General features: G+C 56.4%; 1 protein-coding gene across 2 annotated transcripts in view; it reads right to left on the minus strand.

Moving 5' to 3' along the window:
• BCR (BCR activator of RhoGEF and GTPase) overlaps positions 1-17,954 on the minus strand; it is a 101,783-nt gene extending 83,829 nt beyond the window's left edge. The window contains exon 1 of one of the 2 annotated variants that reach the window (XM_033439696.2): positions 16,469-17,954. In XM_033439696.2, the coding sequence (XP_033295587.1) occupies positions 16,469-17,774 (1,306 nt within the window). In that variant the 5' untranslated portion in view covers positions 17,775-17,954. The remainder of the gene's footprint in view (positions 1-16,468) is intronic. The other variant, XM_004276061.4, reaches the window with a different exon arrangement.
• Between the last annotated feature and the right edge of the window lie 419 nt (positions 17,955-18,373).

The raw sequence follows: 18,373 nt of genomic DNA on the forward strand, positions 1-18,373 counted from the left end.
GGCAGACACAAAACTCCACACTGTCTGGACCGCTGCTCCCCAACAGGAGTCCGTGAGCGAAGAAGTCAAAGCAAAGGTGAGTGCAGGTAAGCCACACCTGCTCGGCCCAAGCGAGGCTGGCAGCCGCCCAGCTGAGGAGGAGTTCTGTCCAGAAGGGGCCCCGGAACCCACAATGGCCCGGGCGGGGCACCGAGCAAGGCCCGTGGCTGCAGGGTGGCTCTCCCACCCCATACTCACCCCATCTTTCATGCAGGCGTCACTGGGGGGTTTCTCTGGCCCAGGGTGGGAGGCACACCAGATCTCCCCACCTCATCGCCAGTCAGTCCCTCATCCCAAAGCCATGCTCCAGCTGTCCCAAGCCTTGCAGAACCCTGCTGTCCCACTCCTCCAGGCCTCTGTGCACAGGCTGCCTCCGTCTGAAATGCCCCCTCTCCCCATCCCCCACAATGGCCTAACACTCTCCTTTTCAGTGGGGTCCATTCAAGATCCAAACAATTGGCCGCTCCCTCCGTGATGCCCTCTGTGAGCTAACCCAGCAGAGATAGCCCTTCTTGGTGCCCACCTGGTACTGACCTCCATTGCAGCCCCCATTTATCAATGTCTATGAGCTCCCTGGGGTCATGGACTGTGTCGAGGCCTAAGCATGGAGTCTGGACCCCAGCAGGTGCTACACAAACTTCAGATGAACAAATAGGTGGATGGTTGGACGACAGATGGATGGATGATGAGTAAATGGATGGATGGATATTTGGATGGTAGAAGGATGATGGATGGATGGATGGAGCTATGGAATAAATGTTTGTGTCCCCCTAAAATCTGTATGTCAGAACCTAATCCCCCGTGCAATGGTGTTAGGAGAGGGTGCCTTTGGAGGTGATTCAGTCATGAGGGTGGAACCTTCATGAATGGGATTAGTGTCCTTATAAAAGAGACCCCAGAGAAATCCACCACTTTTTCTGCCATGTGAGGACACAGTGAGAAGACAGCCATCTATGAACTGGGAAGTAGTGGACCTTCACCAGACGTTGAATCTCCTGGCACCCTCGTCTTGGACTTTCAGCCTCCAAGAAATACATTTCTGTTGTTTATAAACCACCCAGTCTATGGTACTCTGGTATAGCAGCCCGAATGGACTAAGGCAGATGGTTGGATGGATGGAGAGATGGATGATGGATGGAGGGACGGATGGTGGATGGAGGGACGGATGGTGGATGGAGGGACGGATGATGGATGGAGGGATGGACGATGGATGGAGGGATGGATGATGGATGAAGGGATGGATGGAGGGACGGATGATGGATGGAGGGATGGATGATGGATGGAGGGATGGATGGATGGATGGAGGGATGGATGGATGGATGGAGGGACGGATGGTGGATGGAGGGACGGATGGTGGATGGAGGGACGGATGATGGATGGAGGGATGGATGGATGGAGGGATGGATGGATGGAGGGATGGATGATAGATGGAGTGGCTCAAGTACAGCTTGGCTTTCCCGGAACATCTGCTACTAGGGAGCAGATGAGTTAGATTCGACTCACACATATTTGGAGCTTGAGAAAGAGTCAGGATTCCAACACCCTGTTCTCTCAAGGTGGAGGGTTCTCTTTTGTAACTTTGATCAATAAATGACTATTTTCTTAACTTTTTATTACAGGAAATTTCCAGCACATACAAAATCGAGAGCACAGTATCACGAATACCATTCCCATCACCCAGCTTCAACCCTCATGAACCCACGGGCAGCCTGGTTTTGGGGGATAAACATTCGGAAGCAGCAGGATGCAGGGGAGAGACAGGGAGCTGTTGGTGACCGCTCCCCACCCCTGCTTCCCACCCCCGCAACTTCCTGCAGGAAGGAGGCCTCACAGGGACAGGAGGACTGACCCTACCTGCCTCACAAGGGCTCCCGGGCACAGAGGAGAGACACCCACACGCGGCTCCGTCATCTCATTTCACAATCACCAGGAATCAGGAGACAGCGCACTGCAGGACAGCGGGCAGCAAGCTACGGGCCAAAGCCAGCCTGTCACTACCCGTTTGTGTGACCCAGGATCTGAGAATGGATCTTATAACGATTTTTAAGCAATTACATTTTAAGTGGTTATATAAGTACCTTCCTAATAGTCTCAATTTCGCCTCTCAGCCACAAAGCCTAAATTAGCTATTATCTGGCCCTTTAAGGAAAGGTTGGCCACCCCAATACCGCAGTGAAGAGCAGAGGCTCACGTAACCACGCCTGGTTCAAATCCAGGCTCTGCCATGGAACCTTCTGACCGGTCTAAGCTTCTGCCAATGGCGGGTACCACCCAGCTCTCTGCAGGGTGGAGTGGGGCTCAGATCCCAGAAGGCACACGGGATTCTATTACAAAGCGTAAAGCCAAACCCAAGTGCAAAGTTCCAGTAAAAGGAGGGGTCCTCTCTCCTGCAAGACCGCCAGAGAGGGAATGCCAGCCGCTCTGGGGGTCCCTGGGAGTCCCAGTCGAGCTCACCAAACAAGAAGTCCTGAAGGAAAGCACGGACTTCTGCTGAGGCATCTGAGCCCCACGGCAGTGCAGACGGTCAGCGCAGTCTCCTTCTCCTCCTCGTGTCCTCCAGACTGACCAACCCATCCCCGGGGCTGGCCAGCCCGGGCACAAGACAGTCCTTGCTCTGGCAGACACTGAGGATGCTCAGAAAGTAACAGGGACTAGACAGAGAGCTTCCCCTCAGACTCTGATCCCGGGTGGGGCCCGGGAGGCAGCAGGCTGCTTGAGGACTGGCCATCTGTGATGCATGAAAACAATGGCCCCAAGGTACCAAAAGTCCCCCAACCCCACGGCACAGAGATGCTGCAGGTAGAGCCTTGCATGCAAGCCCCGCCGTCTCAGGGCTGGCCTCAGCACAAGCGTTCCTGACCACGCAGGGCTGTGCTCTGGCTGGCAAGACACCAGTTGGCACCTCCAGGCTTCCCGCTGCCAACCACCTGCCTGGATACTACCACCTCTGCCCCGGCAGACGCCCTCCACGCTGCCCGCACCCTCTCTCACATTGAGGCCGGGCCCCCCGCAGCTGTCCACGCTATGCCTTTCAGCACGCTACGCAGGTGACACCTGCACAGCCTGAGCATCTGTGCCCGCCCTGGGGGCCGACCCTAGCTAGGGCTGGCCAGTGGACAGTAGGGGAGATAAATCAACCAGCAAAGAAGCATCCTGGTTCCCATTAAATGTACACACAGAGCCAAATCCACCCCCTGGCCCACCGCGGGCTCCCTGGACCCATCACTGCAGGCAGCCAGGCCCACCGCGGGCTCCCTGGACCCATCACCACAGGCAGCCAGGCCCACCGCGGGCTCCCTGGACCCATCACCACAGGCAGCCAGGCCCACCGCGGGCTCCCTGGACCCATCACCGCAGGCAGCCAGGCCCACCGCGGGCTCCCTGGACCCATCACTGCAGGCAGCCAGGCCCAACTGGGGTCTTACGGGAAGACTGCTTCGGGACACCTGCCAGTAAGGTTTTCCAAGTGACTTGCTGGCAACTCAGAGCAACATGACTTCATTTTATTTGGAATCACAAAACTAAAGAGATCTTAAAGATGCTACCGCGCAGCTTCCTCATTTATGGGGTGGGGGGTGGGGGGAAGTCAGGGGCCCACAGGGTTTAAGTGATTTACTCAGAATCAGAACAGCAGCTGACGGCACAGCCAAGACAGGCAACAGAGAGAAGAGGGAGCAAGTGAGAGCCCCAGCTCTATAGCTCACAAGCTTTGATGGTTAAGACTCCAGAAGTGCTGGCTCCCAGCTGCAGTGAGCACTTAAATATAAGACAGATCATCTGCGGTGTAAGACAACTCACCAGCATGGAAGAGTCCATCCCTCCCCTTTCCTCCCCAAGGCCATTATACCACATTGCCCACCCTCCATATATGACCTTCCTGTATGTACCTGCCCCGCCTACAGCCTACACAACCACACAACCTACACAACCACACAACCACACAGCCTACACAACCACACAGCCTACACAACCACACAGCCTACACAACCACACAGCCTACAAAACCATACAGCCTACACAACTACACAGCCTACAGGCTCCAAGTCCTCAGGCACAGGGAGGAGTTTGACCTGACAAGCCCAACAGCGTCCTGCTGCCCTGGCCCAGCTTCTGCCAGCTTCTGCAGCCTGAGTGCAACCACGTACTACCTTCTGTAAAATCCCTTTTCATCACAGTATTTGGCTTCTTTGGAGTTTCCCTTAAGGCAGGTAGGAACTCCAGGGCCCAGAACTAACTGGACAATGCTGTCTAGCTGACTCAATCCACGGCCAGGATGCATGCAAAGGAGGCTGAAGTGCTTTTCGGTTTCGATTACAAGCAGCCCAGAGCAGCAATAAGATAGCAGCTTCTATGCTAAACAAGGAGACAGTGAGTTCCTTCCCTGCCAAGGACTACGGAGCTGACAAAGGACTGTCACATAGCTGGTAGCCTCAGAGATCTTCCCAAATGAGAGACGGGACTGGCGTGGCCCCAGCTCTGAGCCTCTCTTGATCCAGAGTGCTTAGGGAGCACCAAGGTATCAGGAGTTATGGTGAGACCCAGCTTGGCAAGAAAGAAGTCAGAGGACAGCAGAGGATGCATTGCAAAACCACAGGTAAACTGGAACAGCGTTTCTGGAAGGTAATTTGGTGGCAGATATCAAGTGTCTTAAAACCACCCACACCCCGACTAAATCCGCTGACAGATGCTCACCCTCAAGGAGGGAGCGGAAATGCAAATGGAAGCACATGTAAAAAGACGAGATGCTCACTGACTAATGAATGTCACTGAATTGTACTTAAAACAAAACGTGGTTTAAGTACAAAACAACGGGATAAGTATTTAGCCTTAAAAAGGGAGGAAACTCTGACACATGCTACAACGTGGATGAACCCCGAAGACATTATTCTCGATGAAATAAGACGTTTATAGTAATACTGTATGAGTCCACTTCTGTGAGGTCCCTGTAGCAGTCAAATTCAGAGACAGAAAGTGGATGGTGGTGCCAGGAGCCGGGGGAGGGAGGGGGCGTTATTGCTTAAAGGACACAGATTTCAGTTTTGCAAGATGAAAAGAATTCTGGAGATGATGGTGGTGATGGCTGCACAACAAGGTAATGTGCTTACTATCGCTGATCTATGGACTAAAAAATGCTTAAAATGGTAAGTGTTATTCTTATATATACAGACATACCCAAAAATATAATTTTAAAAAGTTAATAATGCAATATACCAAAACCCATCAAATTGTACATTCTAAATGGGCAAATTGTATGGTACGTGAATTATATCTCAATAAAGCTTCATTTAAAAAAAAAAGATGCTCGCTGAAACATTATAATAACGAGCTACATTTAATAAACGTTAAGTGTCCAACAAAATTCATTAAAATTAGATCAGGTAAGCTATAACTCTATTACAAAGTAATAATGTAGACTTTAAAAATAATGTTTACAAAATATTGAGTAAAACAAGAAAATGCTCACGCTAACTGACAAAAGCAGGACCCCCAGTGCAGCTAGATCTCAGCTACATAAAATAATCAGAGATATGATTTTATGTAAAGTCAGGAAGAAAAGAAAACCTCCCTTAACACTGAGCAGAAATGTGTTTCCCTGAAGCTTCTAACCATTAGTAACAGACCAGCCTCCCAGGTATGACCCTAAAGAAACCTACTCCCTCTTCCACATGACAACTGTTCAAGACACATAGCTAGTGCTCATGGACTCTGGAGGTAGACAAATTCTCAAGCCTGGCTGCAGAGGAGATCACCCAGGGAGAGTTCCAGAAATCCAGGTTGGCTCGGAAGAGGAAATCAGATATCCGTGTAGAAAGTGCTTATGAAGAGTGGAGGCCTCTGGGAGCTGGGAGCCACCGACAGGCAGCAAGAAAACAGGGACCTCAGTCCTACAACCACCAGGAACTGATTCTGCCAACAACCTGGGCTGGTGAGGGGATGTGGAGCTCCAGATGGGAATGTGGCCCCTGCCAACACTTTGCAGACTTTGGAGACCCTGAGCAGAAGACCCAGCTAAGCCATGCTGGACTGCTGACCCAGGGAAACTGATATTGATAAACAAAAACAAGAAGAACCTCACAAATCAGACTTGCCAGGAGTGACCAGCTGTGGGGATGTGTGTGATTTTTCTAACTACAGCAGAGGTGGTCCATGTGGGCAACCAGGACAGAGACACTGCCTTCAATCTCCACCAGCTCAAATGCCCCCCCAGTTCCTGCTGAGTCTTTGGGCTCAGTGGCACCGAGCAGAGTAAAGCTACAGCCCGGACACGTCCAAGGACACCGGGAAGGACCCGGGCCCCTAGATGTCACGTGCTGTCCCGCTGACCCATAGGAGGCCCAGTCAAATGAACCCCCCAGACCCTTCCCAAGTGAACCACAGCCCAGCCCAGCCTTTAAAAAGCCCCCTGAAAATAGCTGTGAAGGGGAAAAGCCAAGGGACAGTACAAGGGTCCTGACCCGCTGCTCCTGCCTGGTCTGCACGTCCCCGAGCCCTATGGGGCCGGCATGGATGTCCCCGATGACAGAGGGAGCTCCCCCAAGAAAGCCTCGCCTTGGCCTTTGATGTCCAAGGTCTTATTTACTGTCATGCCCCATCATGCCTGCCTTGGAATTCAATAAACATAAAGTGACTCTCCTCCCTTAGGAACGGCTCTGATCCACTCACATACTTGAGGGGGCCCAGTGCTTTGGGGCCAGAGAGAAAGTGGGGAGAGGGAGAGAGAGAGAGAAGGAGGGAGAGACAGAGAGAGACAGACACGTTCTGTTCTCCTCCCAGATGTCCCCCCTACTCTTGGAGTGCCCAGCAGGGCACTCATGCCCCTGCCTGCCGCACCGCATCAGCCGACTGGGATGGTTTCCCACCTGCCACCTACGGAATCAGTGTCCCAGCCCAGCGGTTAGAATAAAGGGCCTCTCCCAGGCAGCCAGCAGCCGGGTCTCAGCCCTCTAACTTTCCCTGCTACCCTGCCGGGGTTTCTGCACCCCAAGACTGCAGACATAGCAGGGATTAACAGCACAGGGCCCACGGGGCAGGGGAAGCTGGGAGGTGACAAGCAGTGTGGGGACCGGGTCTCCAATACTTCCCTACCCCGCCTTCTGGAGTCTCGCTGACCCCTCCGCACAGTCTGCCCTAGAGCGACTTGCACCATCTGGGTGCTGACAAAATACCACAGGAGGGGTACCCAGACTGATGTTCATCATCACACCCTGGAGTTTTAGAGCCGAATTCTGACAGCGGCTGTCCAGGTGCCTGGTAGGGGGGGGCAAGGGGGTCCATCCGACTGCCCCCAGCAAGATGCTATCCCACAGGGCCTCCCAGCGGGCGCCCACAGGCATGGCGGTCTCGGATCCAGACCATGCCCATCACCCCACGGGGCCCCAAAGCAGACACTTCCACCCGTGTTCCCAGGGGAGAAAGTGGAAAGCTTTCAGAAGTCAACATTCATAAGTGAGTTACATTTTTTGGTCTAAGATTTGAGCAGATACGAATCCTGCTTTTGCACGTGCCGGCTTGCACACACACCCAGAGGCTGAGCCGCCAGGCCGAGCATCACCTAAGAGTTCACAGGTCACATCGCAGGGCCTTCCAGTCAATTGGACAACGGCTCTGAGCCCAGCACGGGGACCCCCGCGCCTCGGAGAGGACAGGAGAGGGGGGCACCGGCGTGGCTGGCCCAGCCTGCACGTCCCCGCTCACAGCACAGCCACTCCACGAGATTGGGGAGGGCCAGGGATGAAGACTGCCCCATCTATACAACCACGAGCCTGCAGGTTCCCCCAGCTCCTCACCTAAAGCCTCAGACAGCTCAGCTATGGGGATCCCTGCTGCTCCTCCTCAGGGGCCCCTGTGAGGGACGGTGCTGTGCAAGACACAGCCCGCTCCGCAAGCACCATGTGCCTCCCCACGAGCAGAGGCCTCGGTCAGCTTGGCCTGGTCGTGGTCCTGCTGTCCAACCACCACCGAGGTCTGAGGGAGAAACGGTGAAGACATCACGCTGAGTGAGACAAGCCAGACGCAAGAGGACAAGGGCCATGTGAGTCCACTTCCGAGAGGCCCCACAGCAGATCCACAGACGGCGGGTCACCGGGGGTGCCAGGGGCTAGGGAGGGGGAGGGGCGAGTTACTGCTTGATGGGGACAGAGTCTCGTTTTGGGAAAAGGTTCTGGAGATGGTGGTGGTGATGGTGGCACGACAATGTGAATGTATTGGGTTGGCCAAAAAGTTCGTTTGGGTTTCTCCTTACGATGGTATGGAAAACCCAAATGAACTTTCTGGCCAACCCAATACTTGATGCAGCTGAGCTGGACACTGAAAATGGTTCAGATGCCACACGGGGCCCGGCTGTCCTGTGTCCCCTCCACACGACCCAGGGCAGCACCCTCTGCTTGGCGGAGCCCTGGGCAGCCCGCACAGCAGCCTGAGTGCACCGAGCATGAGCCACTCTCGTGGCTTCCTGTCTTCCTCCTCTGTTGCTCACTGAAGTAAGGAAGTCTGTGGTTCTTACTTTCTCTCTTTCGGCCTCACAATCACTAAAAACGAGAACCAAGTGGTTCTAAGCTTTCCCTCTACAAACTTGGGGGGGGGCCGATGAGAAAAAATCAAGCCGTCTCTCTCCCTGCAGCTCCTAGCTTCCCAGGCCCCCAGGAACACTGCAAGAGACCCCATTCTACCCTACGGGGGCGTGCGCGGCCCCAGGTGCCCTGGGACGACAGAACAGCGCACTAGGTGAAGCAGCTGGCTCTCCTTTGGGGCCACGATGCAGAAAAATACACACATCCTGTACCTTTAAGACCACTCAGCCCAGGAGGACACATTAGGAGAGGGAACAGAGGGGGATGAAGGGGTCTGCTGAGCCCAGTGGGTGAAAAGGCCTGCACCTACTGAATTATGCATTTCTCCTTTAAAATCGCTTGCTAAGTGGTGTTCAATCAACTGACATTAGATGCCTGAGGGGGTGACTCTGTGAGACCAGAGAGGGGGCCAGGTCCCAGGGGCCACCATCCTGGGCACTCAGGCTCCCACCAAGCCCCCAAGGAGGGGGCGTCCTCTCCAGCTGACAGAACCAAGTCCCTGCACAAAAGCCACATGCTGGATCTCAGGCATGTCCAGGTCTCGTACCTTCAAGGTCTGCATTCTTTCCCCAGACTATGTGGACATCTGTTCCAGAAGGCTACCCTTGGTATGTGTACATGTGTTACCCGCAGACAATCTCTTCCTGCTCCCCTGGCAGACCAACTAACCCCGGCAGCATTCTGTGTGCGTGTGTGCGTGTGTGTGTGTGTGTGTGTGTGTGTGTGTGTGTGTGTGTGTGTGAGTTGGGTCTCTATTGCTGCACGTGGGCTTTCTCTAGTTGCAGCGAGTGGGGGCTGCTCTTCGTTGCGGTGCGCGGGCTTCTCATTGCGGTGCCTTCTCTTGTTGCGGAGCACGGGCTCTAGGCATGCGGGCTTCAGTAGTTGTGGCACACGGGCTTAGCTGCTCCGCGGCATGTGGGATCTTCCCGGACCAGGGATCAAACCCGTGTCCCCTGCATTGGCAGGTGGATTCTTAACCACTGCACCACCAGGGAAGCCCCCCGGCAGCATTTTTTTAAAGGGAGCAGGTCAGGCCTGTAAAAGGAAGCAAATCTTCAAAGCCCTTCTTATGCCGACAGAGGCACCTGGGAGGATGCCCTGGGACTGCTCGCCCCCGGCTCTGCAGGCCCGGCTCCCCAGGCAGCTGGGGCAGCAGGGCCCTCCTGCTCCCTCCAGTGTCTCCACACGGTCTCCCAGCCACTGACAGCTCCTTCCTAGTGCTCCCTGGGCCATGCGCTGACCCCTCTGTGCACACGGCCGGCCACCTCTGTCACCTTTTCCCAGACAGCCCCTGCCCCTCTGCACCTCCCAGGACTGCCCACAGCAGAGCCTGTCAGCACCATGACCCTGCCCCAGTGCCCTGACTGCTGAAGGGAAAAGGCAGATGGACAGGCAGCATCCTTCCAACACGTCTGTCCTCTTGGGCGCTTTGCCACCTGACCTGCCGCAGGAATCTGAGCCAGGTGCCCCAGCTGGATGTACAGGGTTACAACACTTTCCGGGAGGTTTTTTTTGTTTGCCAAACAACTGATCAGGTCCCCTCCACCTCTGGGGAGGTCACTCGGTGCCCACTCTCATGCGACAGGCATCACCCCCCAGCCTAGGAGAGAGGACAGCACCAGCCCCTCCACCAAGGCCTGACCTTGGGCGGGTGTGTGTGTCTCACACCCCCTCAGACCCAACCTGACGATAGCGTATAATCTCACTCCAGCCACTTCACAAGAATGTTCCGAGGGCACGAGAAACAGCCTCCACCCAAGTCGTGTTTACTTCCCAGGTCAGGCATCGGCAGTCCCCGCCCGCCCCACCCCCTGCCCCACCTCGGCAGGCGCGTCTACCCGGGGCACTGCCACCGCCAAGTCCCCGTTTTGCAAGGTGGCAGTGGCCAGGGGGCACCAGAATCCAAGAGAGATGATTAGCAGGCCCCAGGCCAGGGATTCAGGAAGCTCTTGCGATTGACTGAGAGGAGCCCAAACCTCAGCAAAGAAGGAAAAATAACCTCCAGGACATCTCCACAGCTAACAAGCTTCCTTTCTGGGGCACCGGTGTCGTCAGGCCCCCCAAAATCAATACCGATTATTAGATGGGGGAAAGCGGAGTGGGGCTCGGACAAGGAGGGGCCGGACCAAACAGAAACCTCAGAGATGGGGGTCTCATTCCATCCGTGACCCACAAACACCACAGCACCCAAGACACAGACACCAAGGTAGGTCTCTGTCTAGAGGATCTCACCACCCTGAAGAAGGAAGCCGGACAGACACAGGATTCACAGGAAATAGCTGCAGACATACAGCTAAAGAAAGATACACAGTCAGGGAAGACGCAAGGACATTACGAAGGTTTTGTTTGTCTGCGCTGGTTTTTTAAAGGCAAGGCGCATGGAAAGAAGCCTTTCCACAAACCCGTGAATAAAGGCAAGAGAGAATTTCCAGGAGACAGTGCCTAGCACTTAGTAGATGCTCAATAAATACCTCTGAGTGCCTGAACGGGGGACAGGTGGTTACCTTAGTAAAGGAAACATAGGTACAAACCAGAGTAAAGAAGAAAGACGTGGAAAAATTGTGTTCATAAATTTTAAAGAAAAAAAGTTAAAGGGACTTCCTTGGCGGTCCAGTGGTTAGGACTCAGCACTTTCACTACCGTGGCCCCAGGTTCAATCCCTGGTCCAGGAATTAAGGTCCCACAAGCCGCGAGGCCAAAAAAAAAAAAAAAAGAAAGAAAAGAAAAGAAAAAATAAAGAAAGGAAGGAAAGGATCTTAGCAACAACAGGGTCCAACCCCTGACGTTTTAGATGAGGAGAGAGATGTGGCCACGTGAAGTGTTGGGACGCAGCTCTCCTGACACCCGGCCGGGTGGTCTTGGCCCACCAGGCTGCCCAGCTCCACCTGAACTCCTCCCAAAACCCGGCTGGTGAGCACAACACACACACCGTCTCTCTGCTGCCCAATGAGGGACTCACTGAGTCCTGGGGGCCAAACTGGTGTCCCCCCGAAATTCACCCGTCGAGGTCCTAGCCTCCAGCACCTCAGAACGTGACTGTATTTGGAGATGAGTTTCTCAAGAGGTGATTAAGTTACAATGGGGTCATCAGGGTGGGGTCTATCCAATCTGAATCATGTCCTTATAAGAAGAGGAGATTTTAGACACACACAGAGCCACCAGGGGTCCACAGGCACAGAGGGAACACCATGTGAAGGGGAGGACCGTCTACAAGCCAAGGAGAGGCCTCCGAGGAAACCAATCCTGCCAGCAGCTTGACCTTGGACTCCCAGCCTCCAGAATTGCAGGCAAAATCGATTTCTGTTGTTGAAGCCCCCAGTCTGTGGCATTTTGCCCCAGATCACTAACATGCTGGGCTGCTTCAAACACCTGGGTGCGAAAGCCAGGGAAACATCGCCATGGCTAACAGGTGTTCTCCTGAAGAGAAGACACCTCTGAAGGACCAGAGATGGGGCGTCAAGGATGAATGCTACCCGGCAACTTCAAAACCCTAACTTAGTGAAACAGGCCAGACGCAGAAGGACAAATATTACATGATTCCACTCACATGAGGTATGTGAAACAAATAAATTCACAGAAAACAGACCGAAAGTACAGCAGTGGTTGCCAGGGGCTGGGGGTGGAGGAAAGGTGAGTTATTGCGTAACGGATAGAGTTTCTGGTAGGAATGATGGAAAGTTCTAGAGACAGTTATGGTTACACAACAGCATGAATATACAGAATGCCACTGAACACGGAAAAAAGGTGAAAATGCCACGTTTTGCTACATTTATTTTACCACAATAAAGAAAAACCTATCACATGTTACATAAATAAGTTATTTTAATTGAAGTTATTACATTTTTTCAAAAATAAGGAAAAAATCCTACATGAGCCACAGGGATTATAATTCTAGTCGGGGTCAAGACCCCTGTGGGGTTCAGAGTTAATAAATCCACCACCACCTTCTCCTGAGCCTTGATCTGAAACGCAGCCTCAGTCAAAATTCAGGCCTGTTGTCTGGCAACCGGAGAAGATGCCCATCCGTTCACCGTGAATGTGGAACCACAGGGCAGGCTGGACCACGGGATTCCCAGCCAGGGAGGGGAGGCGGCTATTGAAGCCAGAAGCAACAGGGAGGAATGGGGGTCACCTACCCCTGGACCCACATGAATCTACACTCCCAGCTCCTTCAGTGAAAGGTCCAGAATGCTTCCTTCTGTTCCCGAAACATGAAGGTCATCCTTCCCGAGCTGGAGAATCCTTGTAAAATTGGATGTACATTCCGTTTCCACCCTGGTGATGATTTAAATGGTCTCGGACTCTGCCTCTGTCCCCCGGGAGGAGCCTGCACTCAACTTGGAGGTGGAGGCAGGCTCTGGTCTAAAGATGCCGGTGGAGCCCAGGCCAGGCCTGGGTGACCTTTTCCCGCCCCACAGTTACTCACGCTCGTCGCCGGCCGGTCCATTCAACCACCCAAGGGAAAAACAAAGCTGCGATCATTCTGATAACATGTCACCAGAATCCAAAGAGCAAATTAAGCTGCTTAACAGAAATGTGAAACAACGGGGCAGCCACTTGCAGGAGCGCCCAGGAAGAAACACAAGATCTAGGGTCCCATCTCACAAGGGACACTCAGGGCTGGGGGCGCCTCAGACCTAAAAGAGGAAAGGCCCTTGGTTGTGTGGCCTCTCTCAGGAAAGGGTGGCCAAAGTCCTCGAAAGGAGTTTAAGGGACAGGGGTGGACACAGCTAAGACGCTTCCCAATGACCAGCCACCTTCCCACCTTCCCGACCTGGCCCCCCGGCTGTGGAAAGGAGGACAGGATCTTGGGGATGTGCTGTGTGTATGGCTCTGAACTGGGCTCCACGGGAGGCCCAGGAATGAACCAGGGATCCCTGCCTTCAAGACGCACACGTGGATGTGACACCACGTGGATGACACTTGGGGACATGATGCAAAGTGAAATTAGCCAGACACGGAGGGACACGTAATGTGTGTGATTCCACTCCTGTGACGAGGTGCCAAGAGTCATGGAATCACAGAGACGGAAAGTAGAGGAGAGGGTCCCAGGGGCTGGGGGAGGGGACACTGCTGCTTGATGGGGACAGAGTCGCAGCTCGGGAAGATGAAAAGTCCCGGAGACGGACAGTGGCGATGGTCGCACAACTACGTGAACGTATTTGATACCACTGATCTGTACACTTAAAAACGGCTAATGTGGGTGAAGGTAGTAAATTTTATGTCATATAGTACCACGAAATAAATAAATAAAGGACAAAGCACAGTCCAGAGTCACAGAAGCCTCTGCTCCACTGCTCCTCAGGGGCAGACGGCAGCCCCCACCCTCTGCCCTAGACAAGGCCCCTCCCCAATGCGGCTATTTCCGGAAGCTTCCCTGATGGCTCGCCCTCTGAACACGTAAGTGATGTGTGTGTTCCTGTCTCCCATTAACTTTTAAGCTCCCAGAGGGCAAGGACCACACACTCTCCTTCTATGCAGCCCCTACTGTAGGAGGGACAGGCTTGCACACAGCAGAGCTCACAGCCGGTGGGTCCTGGGTGTGCGAAGCTCGAAGGACCCCTGGACTCCCCCACTCGCATTTTTCAGGCATGTGTGGGGCAGTGGGAAGAACACGGGCTCTGCATTCCCACGGGGCCTGGAGGCCCAGCTCTGCCACTTCCTGGTTGCATCCCTACCTGCAGATGTGGAGCAGGTGGGGTGATGGAGAGCTCACAGGGGGCCCTGCCTGAAGCATGCTGTCACCATGCCTGGCGCACAGCGGCTGGTGGTCATTTCAGCTCCTTCCCTCAACTCGGAAATACGAGAGCAAAGAGGCTCTGAAGCTACTAGGGCCGGGCCTCACGTAGGTGGCTGCTGTTGCGTCAGAGAATTAGGTGACTTCCACTCCCTCCCCACAGCGATTTTCCTCATTGTCACATTTCAGAGGCGCAGCCCTGGCCAGCAGGCATCTAAAGAACATGGGTAAACAGTCAGGACAGAGACAGATGGCCGCGCCCATGGGTCTCTCCTTCCCCTCCAGCCACGACGCTCAGAGGAGCGTGCTGGGTACTGAGTTTACAGGCTCCCGAAGCTAAAACCACCAAGAGTTTCAAAACCTAACAGGAGAGAGAACGTGGGACCTTGAGGACTTTCGGAGAAGGACCCAGAGAGTGCTAGGAGTGGGGTCCAAGCTGTCAAATTAACTCCTTGGCTGGAACCTACCCAGCGTCACCCACGGAGCCGGGTTCTCCTGCGTGCAGGGGCTGAGAGGCAGGCGAGGAGCTGTGAGCTCGGGGAGACGGCCCGCAGGGAGGGTCCCGAAACACACCCCCTCCAACAGGGCCCTGGTCCCTGGAGACTCCGAATTCCCCCAGCAAGACATCATGGTTTCAGGTTGTAGGTCTCCACGAAAACGTCCCATTTTCTGCTTCATTAAGGACGTTCTCCCACACCCTGGCGGGCGCCGAGGACCAGTTCAAGCTGGCTCGCTCGGCCGACAGCTGGCCAGACGGGGCTGGTGCCCAGCGACCACAGGGCAATCCTCCAGACCCCGGAGGAGCTGACGTGCCTGCAAAGCAGGCTTCTAAATACTACGGCCTCCCCCCAACCCGTCCCACAAGGGACTCAGGGGATGCGGCTGGGCCAGGCCGCAGATCCCGGCGACACACCACAGCCCACCCCAGCAGCAGATGAAGTCAGCAACTAGATGTGCCTAAAACAAACAGGACGGGGCACCGATCGCAAAGAGGCCACTCCACAGAGCCAAAAATAGCCTCACTTGTTTCAAGAGGATGCTGACCAACGAAGCACATACAACTCCATCAGCAGAGAAAGAAGAATCAATGGAGCAGAAAACCGGATCAGCCCAACAGGGACCAGGACTCTGAGAGACTGCCGATTGCCTCACCCGCCACCCCCCCCAAATCCCTCTCCTTACTCCAATCACGAACTGTGCCTGGATCTCAAAACCCAGTCCCGTCACCCCTGTGCCTCACGGTATTTGTACTCAGATGTGCACACGTATTATATACACAAATCCCATAGGTTTAATCTCAGGGCCAGGAGTCAGACGGTGGACTAGGAGCCCAAAATGAGCACCGGTGGGCAGGGAAGACGAGGACGCGAGAGCACACTGATGGATCAGAAAATGGAGCTAGGGTAAGACGCACAGAGGTGAGTAATGCGGGTTGATGTCTCTCATCAAAACTGGGCAGATCAGAACAGGCGTGGCCCTGCTTCAGCCCTGGCTAAAATCTTCACCCTGGGGATCTTCAGTGGCCCACTGAGTCAGAACTGTCGGTCACCTCATTTCCTCTTCATTCGTATTTTCACCTGCTCTGACTAGCAAGCGAACCTGACACTCCCATGGCCTGGGAGCAGCTGGCATCTCTTGGGTTCCCCAAACGTGTCATATAACTCTTGAGGACAGGTGGCGGGGATTGCCCAAGACACGGATCAATCCCGGCTAAAAGCCTCCATCCAAGCAGCAGAGATGACCCACTCTTTATACCATCCCTACTGCTCGGGTGCGGGGGATCAGAAGGCAAGGAGATGACTGCCCAGGGCATCCTGGTCCCAACTCACAGAGAGTACTCTCGCGAGAAGCACAGGGCTCTAGACCCAAAGGAAGGAGCCACCGACCATCCCACACACCACCCCTCCCACCCCAATCCCATTCCAAACGCTGGGAATCTGCCTTCGGGAGGAAGGTGGGATGCAGTTTGTTCAGGCTCAGAATCAGTAAGAATCCTTCCAGTCCACAACAGTATTTGAAAATCACTCCAAAAACTATCTACCTTTTCCTCCCCACATTCCCTACTGCTCAGTGGTTTCCAGCCAGGGGCAGGTGTGCCCACCAGGGTGGTAGAGGTACCCACCTGCGTCTCCATGGAAGGCGCCGTCTTGAAGCAGCCTGCTGGACAAGCTGTCCCCATCGCTGGGCCAAATCTGCCCCGTCTTGCGGACGCCCACGATGGTGGCCTCGGACACCACCACCGGGCCCTGCCGGTGCCGCTTCTGACACTGGGGCGTGGGGGGGCTGCTGCTGTCGAAGGATTGCTGGGAGTTCTGCGAGGGTGAGCGGCTCTTGTCCCGGAACGTGCGGTAGGTAGTGGGGCTCGGGGACACGCGGCTGGACTGGCCCGAGGAGAAGTCCTCTTCGCTGGACGTGAGGTTCTCATTGGAGCTGCAGTCTGGGGTGTAGCCGCCTCCGCTGTCCTCAAAGCTCCGAGGGGAGTAGGACCTCCGGGGCCAGGTAAGGCGCTTCTCCTGCTCCGAGGTGCTCTGGCTGCGCTGGAGCGAGCCCTTGCCCTCCCCTTCCACCATCATGCCCCCGACATAGATGCTCTGGTAGGGCTGGTACTCCAGGGGCGGCCAGGGGGGCCTGCTGCCGCCATTGGCGTTGATCAGGTTGTCCTTCAGGAAGCGCGGGTTCAGCTCCGCGTCCTCAAAGTCGCCGTCGAGGCCGCAGCTGCTCTCGGAGAGGCGCCCTCGGTAGGAGGGCCTGGGCGGGTCCCCAGGGCCGGGTCCCGCGCCCTGCTGGGACTTCTTGCGCTCCATCTGCATGGCCTGGCTGCCCAGGGAGCTTATGCGGTCCGACACGTCTTTGTCGTTGACCTTCACCAGGCCGCGCTCGTGGTGGAACTCGACGTTCACGTAGAAGGGCTTCTCAGCGTCCGTTGCCGCCGGCTGGACAGGGCCCTTGCGGATCCTCTCGAAATTGGAACGCAGGGCCGCCACGCTGGTGGGGGGCCCGCGGTCGTCGTGGTCCGCGGGAGCGGCGGCCCCGGGCCTGCGAGTGGCCGCGGGTCTGGCCTTGCCCGGGGAGCCCTCCCCGTCGAGCCGGGCCTCGGGCTCGTCGGCGGGCGGCGGGTCGGCACAGTCGGCTGGCGCGGGCTGGGGGCGCGGCGCGCGGGGCTCGGCGGCGCCGTCGGGGGGCTGCGCCGCGCGCCGGAAGCCCCAGCGCTGTCGGTCGTAGCTCTTCTTCTCCTTGGCTAGCAGTGTCTGCAGGTAGATCATGCGGAAGCGCTCCTGGTTCACCTCCTGCTCCAGGCGCCGGATGGAGGCCTTGCAGCGCTCCAGCTCCTGCTCGATATCGCCCACCGAGCGCAGCTCCATCCGCGGCGGCTCCGAGTCCGGGAACTGCGCCTTCCACGCCTCGGCGAAGCCCACCGGGTCCACCATGGCGCGGCCGGCCTCACCTGCGCCGCCCGGCTGCCGCGGGGCCCGGCTCAGCGGCGGCGCGGCGGCCTCGCCAGGCCCGGCCCGGGGCGCCGGGCGGCCCCCATGCCCCCGGCGGGGCAGCGGTGACGGCAGCTGGCGAACAATACCCGCCCCCTCCCGGGCTGCAGGTGAGGCTGCAGCCAGGCTCCCCGCGCGCGGGGCGGGGCGAGGAGCGGGCGCGCGCGCGCGCGCGCGCGCGGGAAGGGCGCGGGGCTGCGCGCGCCGCTATTGTGTGCGGGGCTCCCGGCGCGCGCGGGGCGGGCGCTATCTCCGCTAGGCTGGGCCCGCTAGCCCATGGCCGCCGCCGGCGCGCTGCTCTCCTCGGGCTCCAGCGCCCGCGCCCAGCCGCCGCCGACTCCCCGCTCTGCGCTTGGCCAGCCCGCTCCCGCCGCACTCGCGCCCGGCCCGCACTCGGCGCCGCAGGAAGGGGAGGGCCGGGGGGCGGTAGCCGCGGCGCGGCGGACCGAGCGTGAGGGCCTCTTAAAGGGGCCGCTCCCCCGCCCAGCCGTGGCCCTGCCAGCGTCCCCGCGCCTGGGAAAACCGAGGCCCGGACGGCGAGT

This window comes from Orcinus orca, chromosome 15 (genome assembly GCF_937001465.1).
Source record: "Orcinus orca chromosome 15, mOrcOrc1.1, whole genome shotgun sequence".
NCBI lineage: Eukaryota > Metazoa > Chordata > Mammalia > Artiodactyla > Delphinidae > Orcinus > Orcinus orca.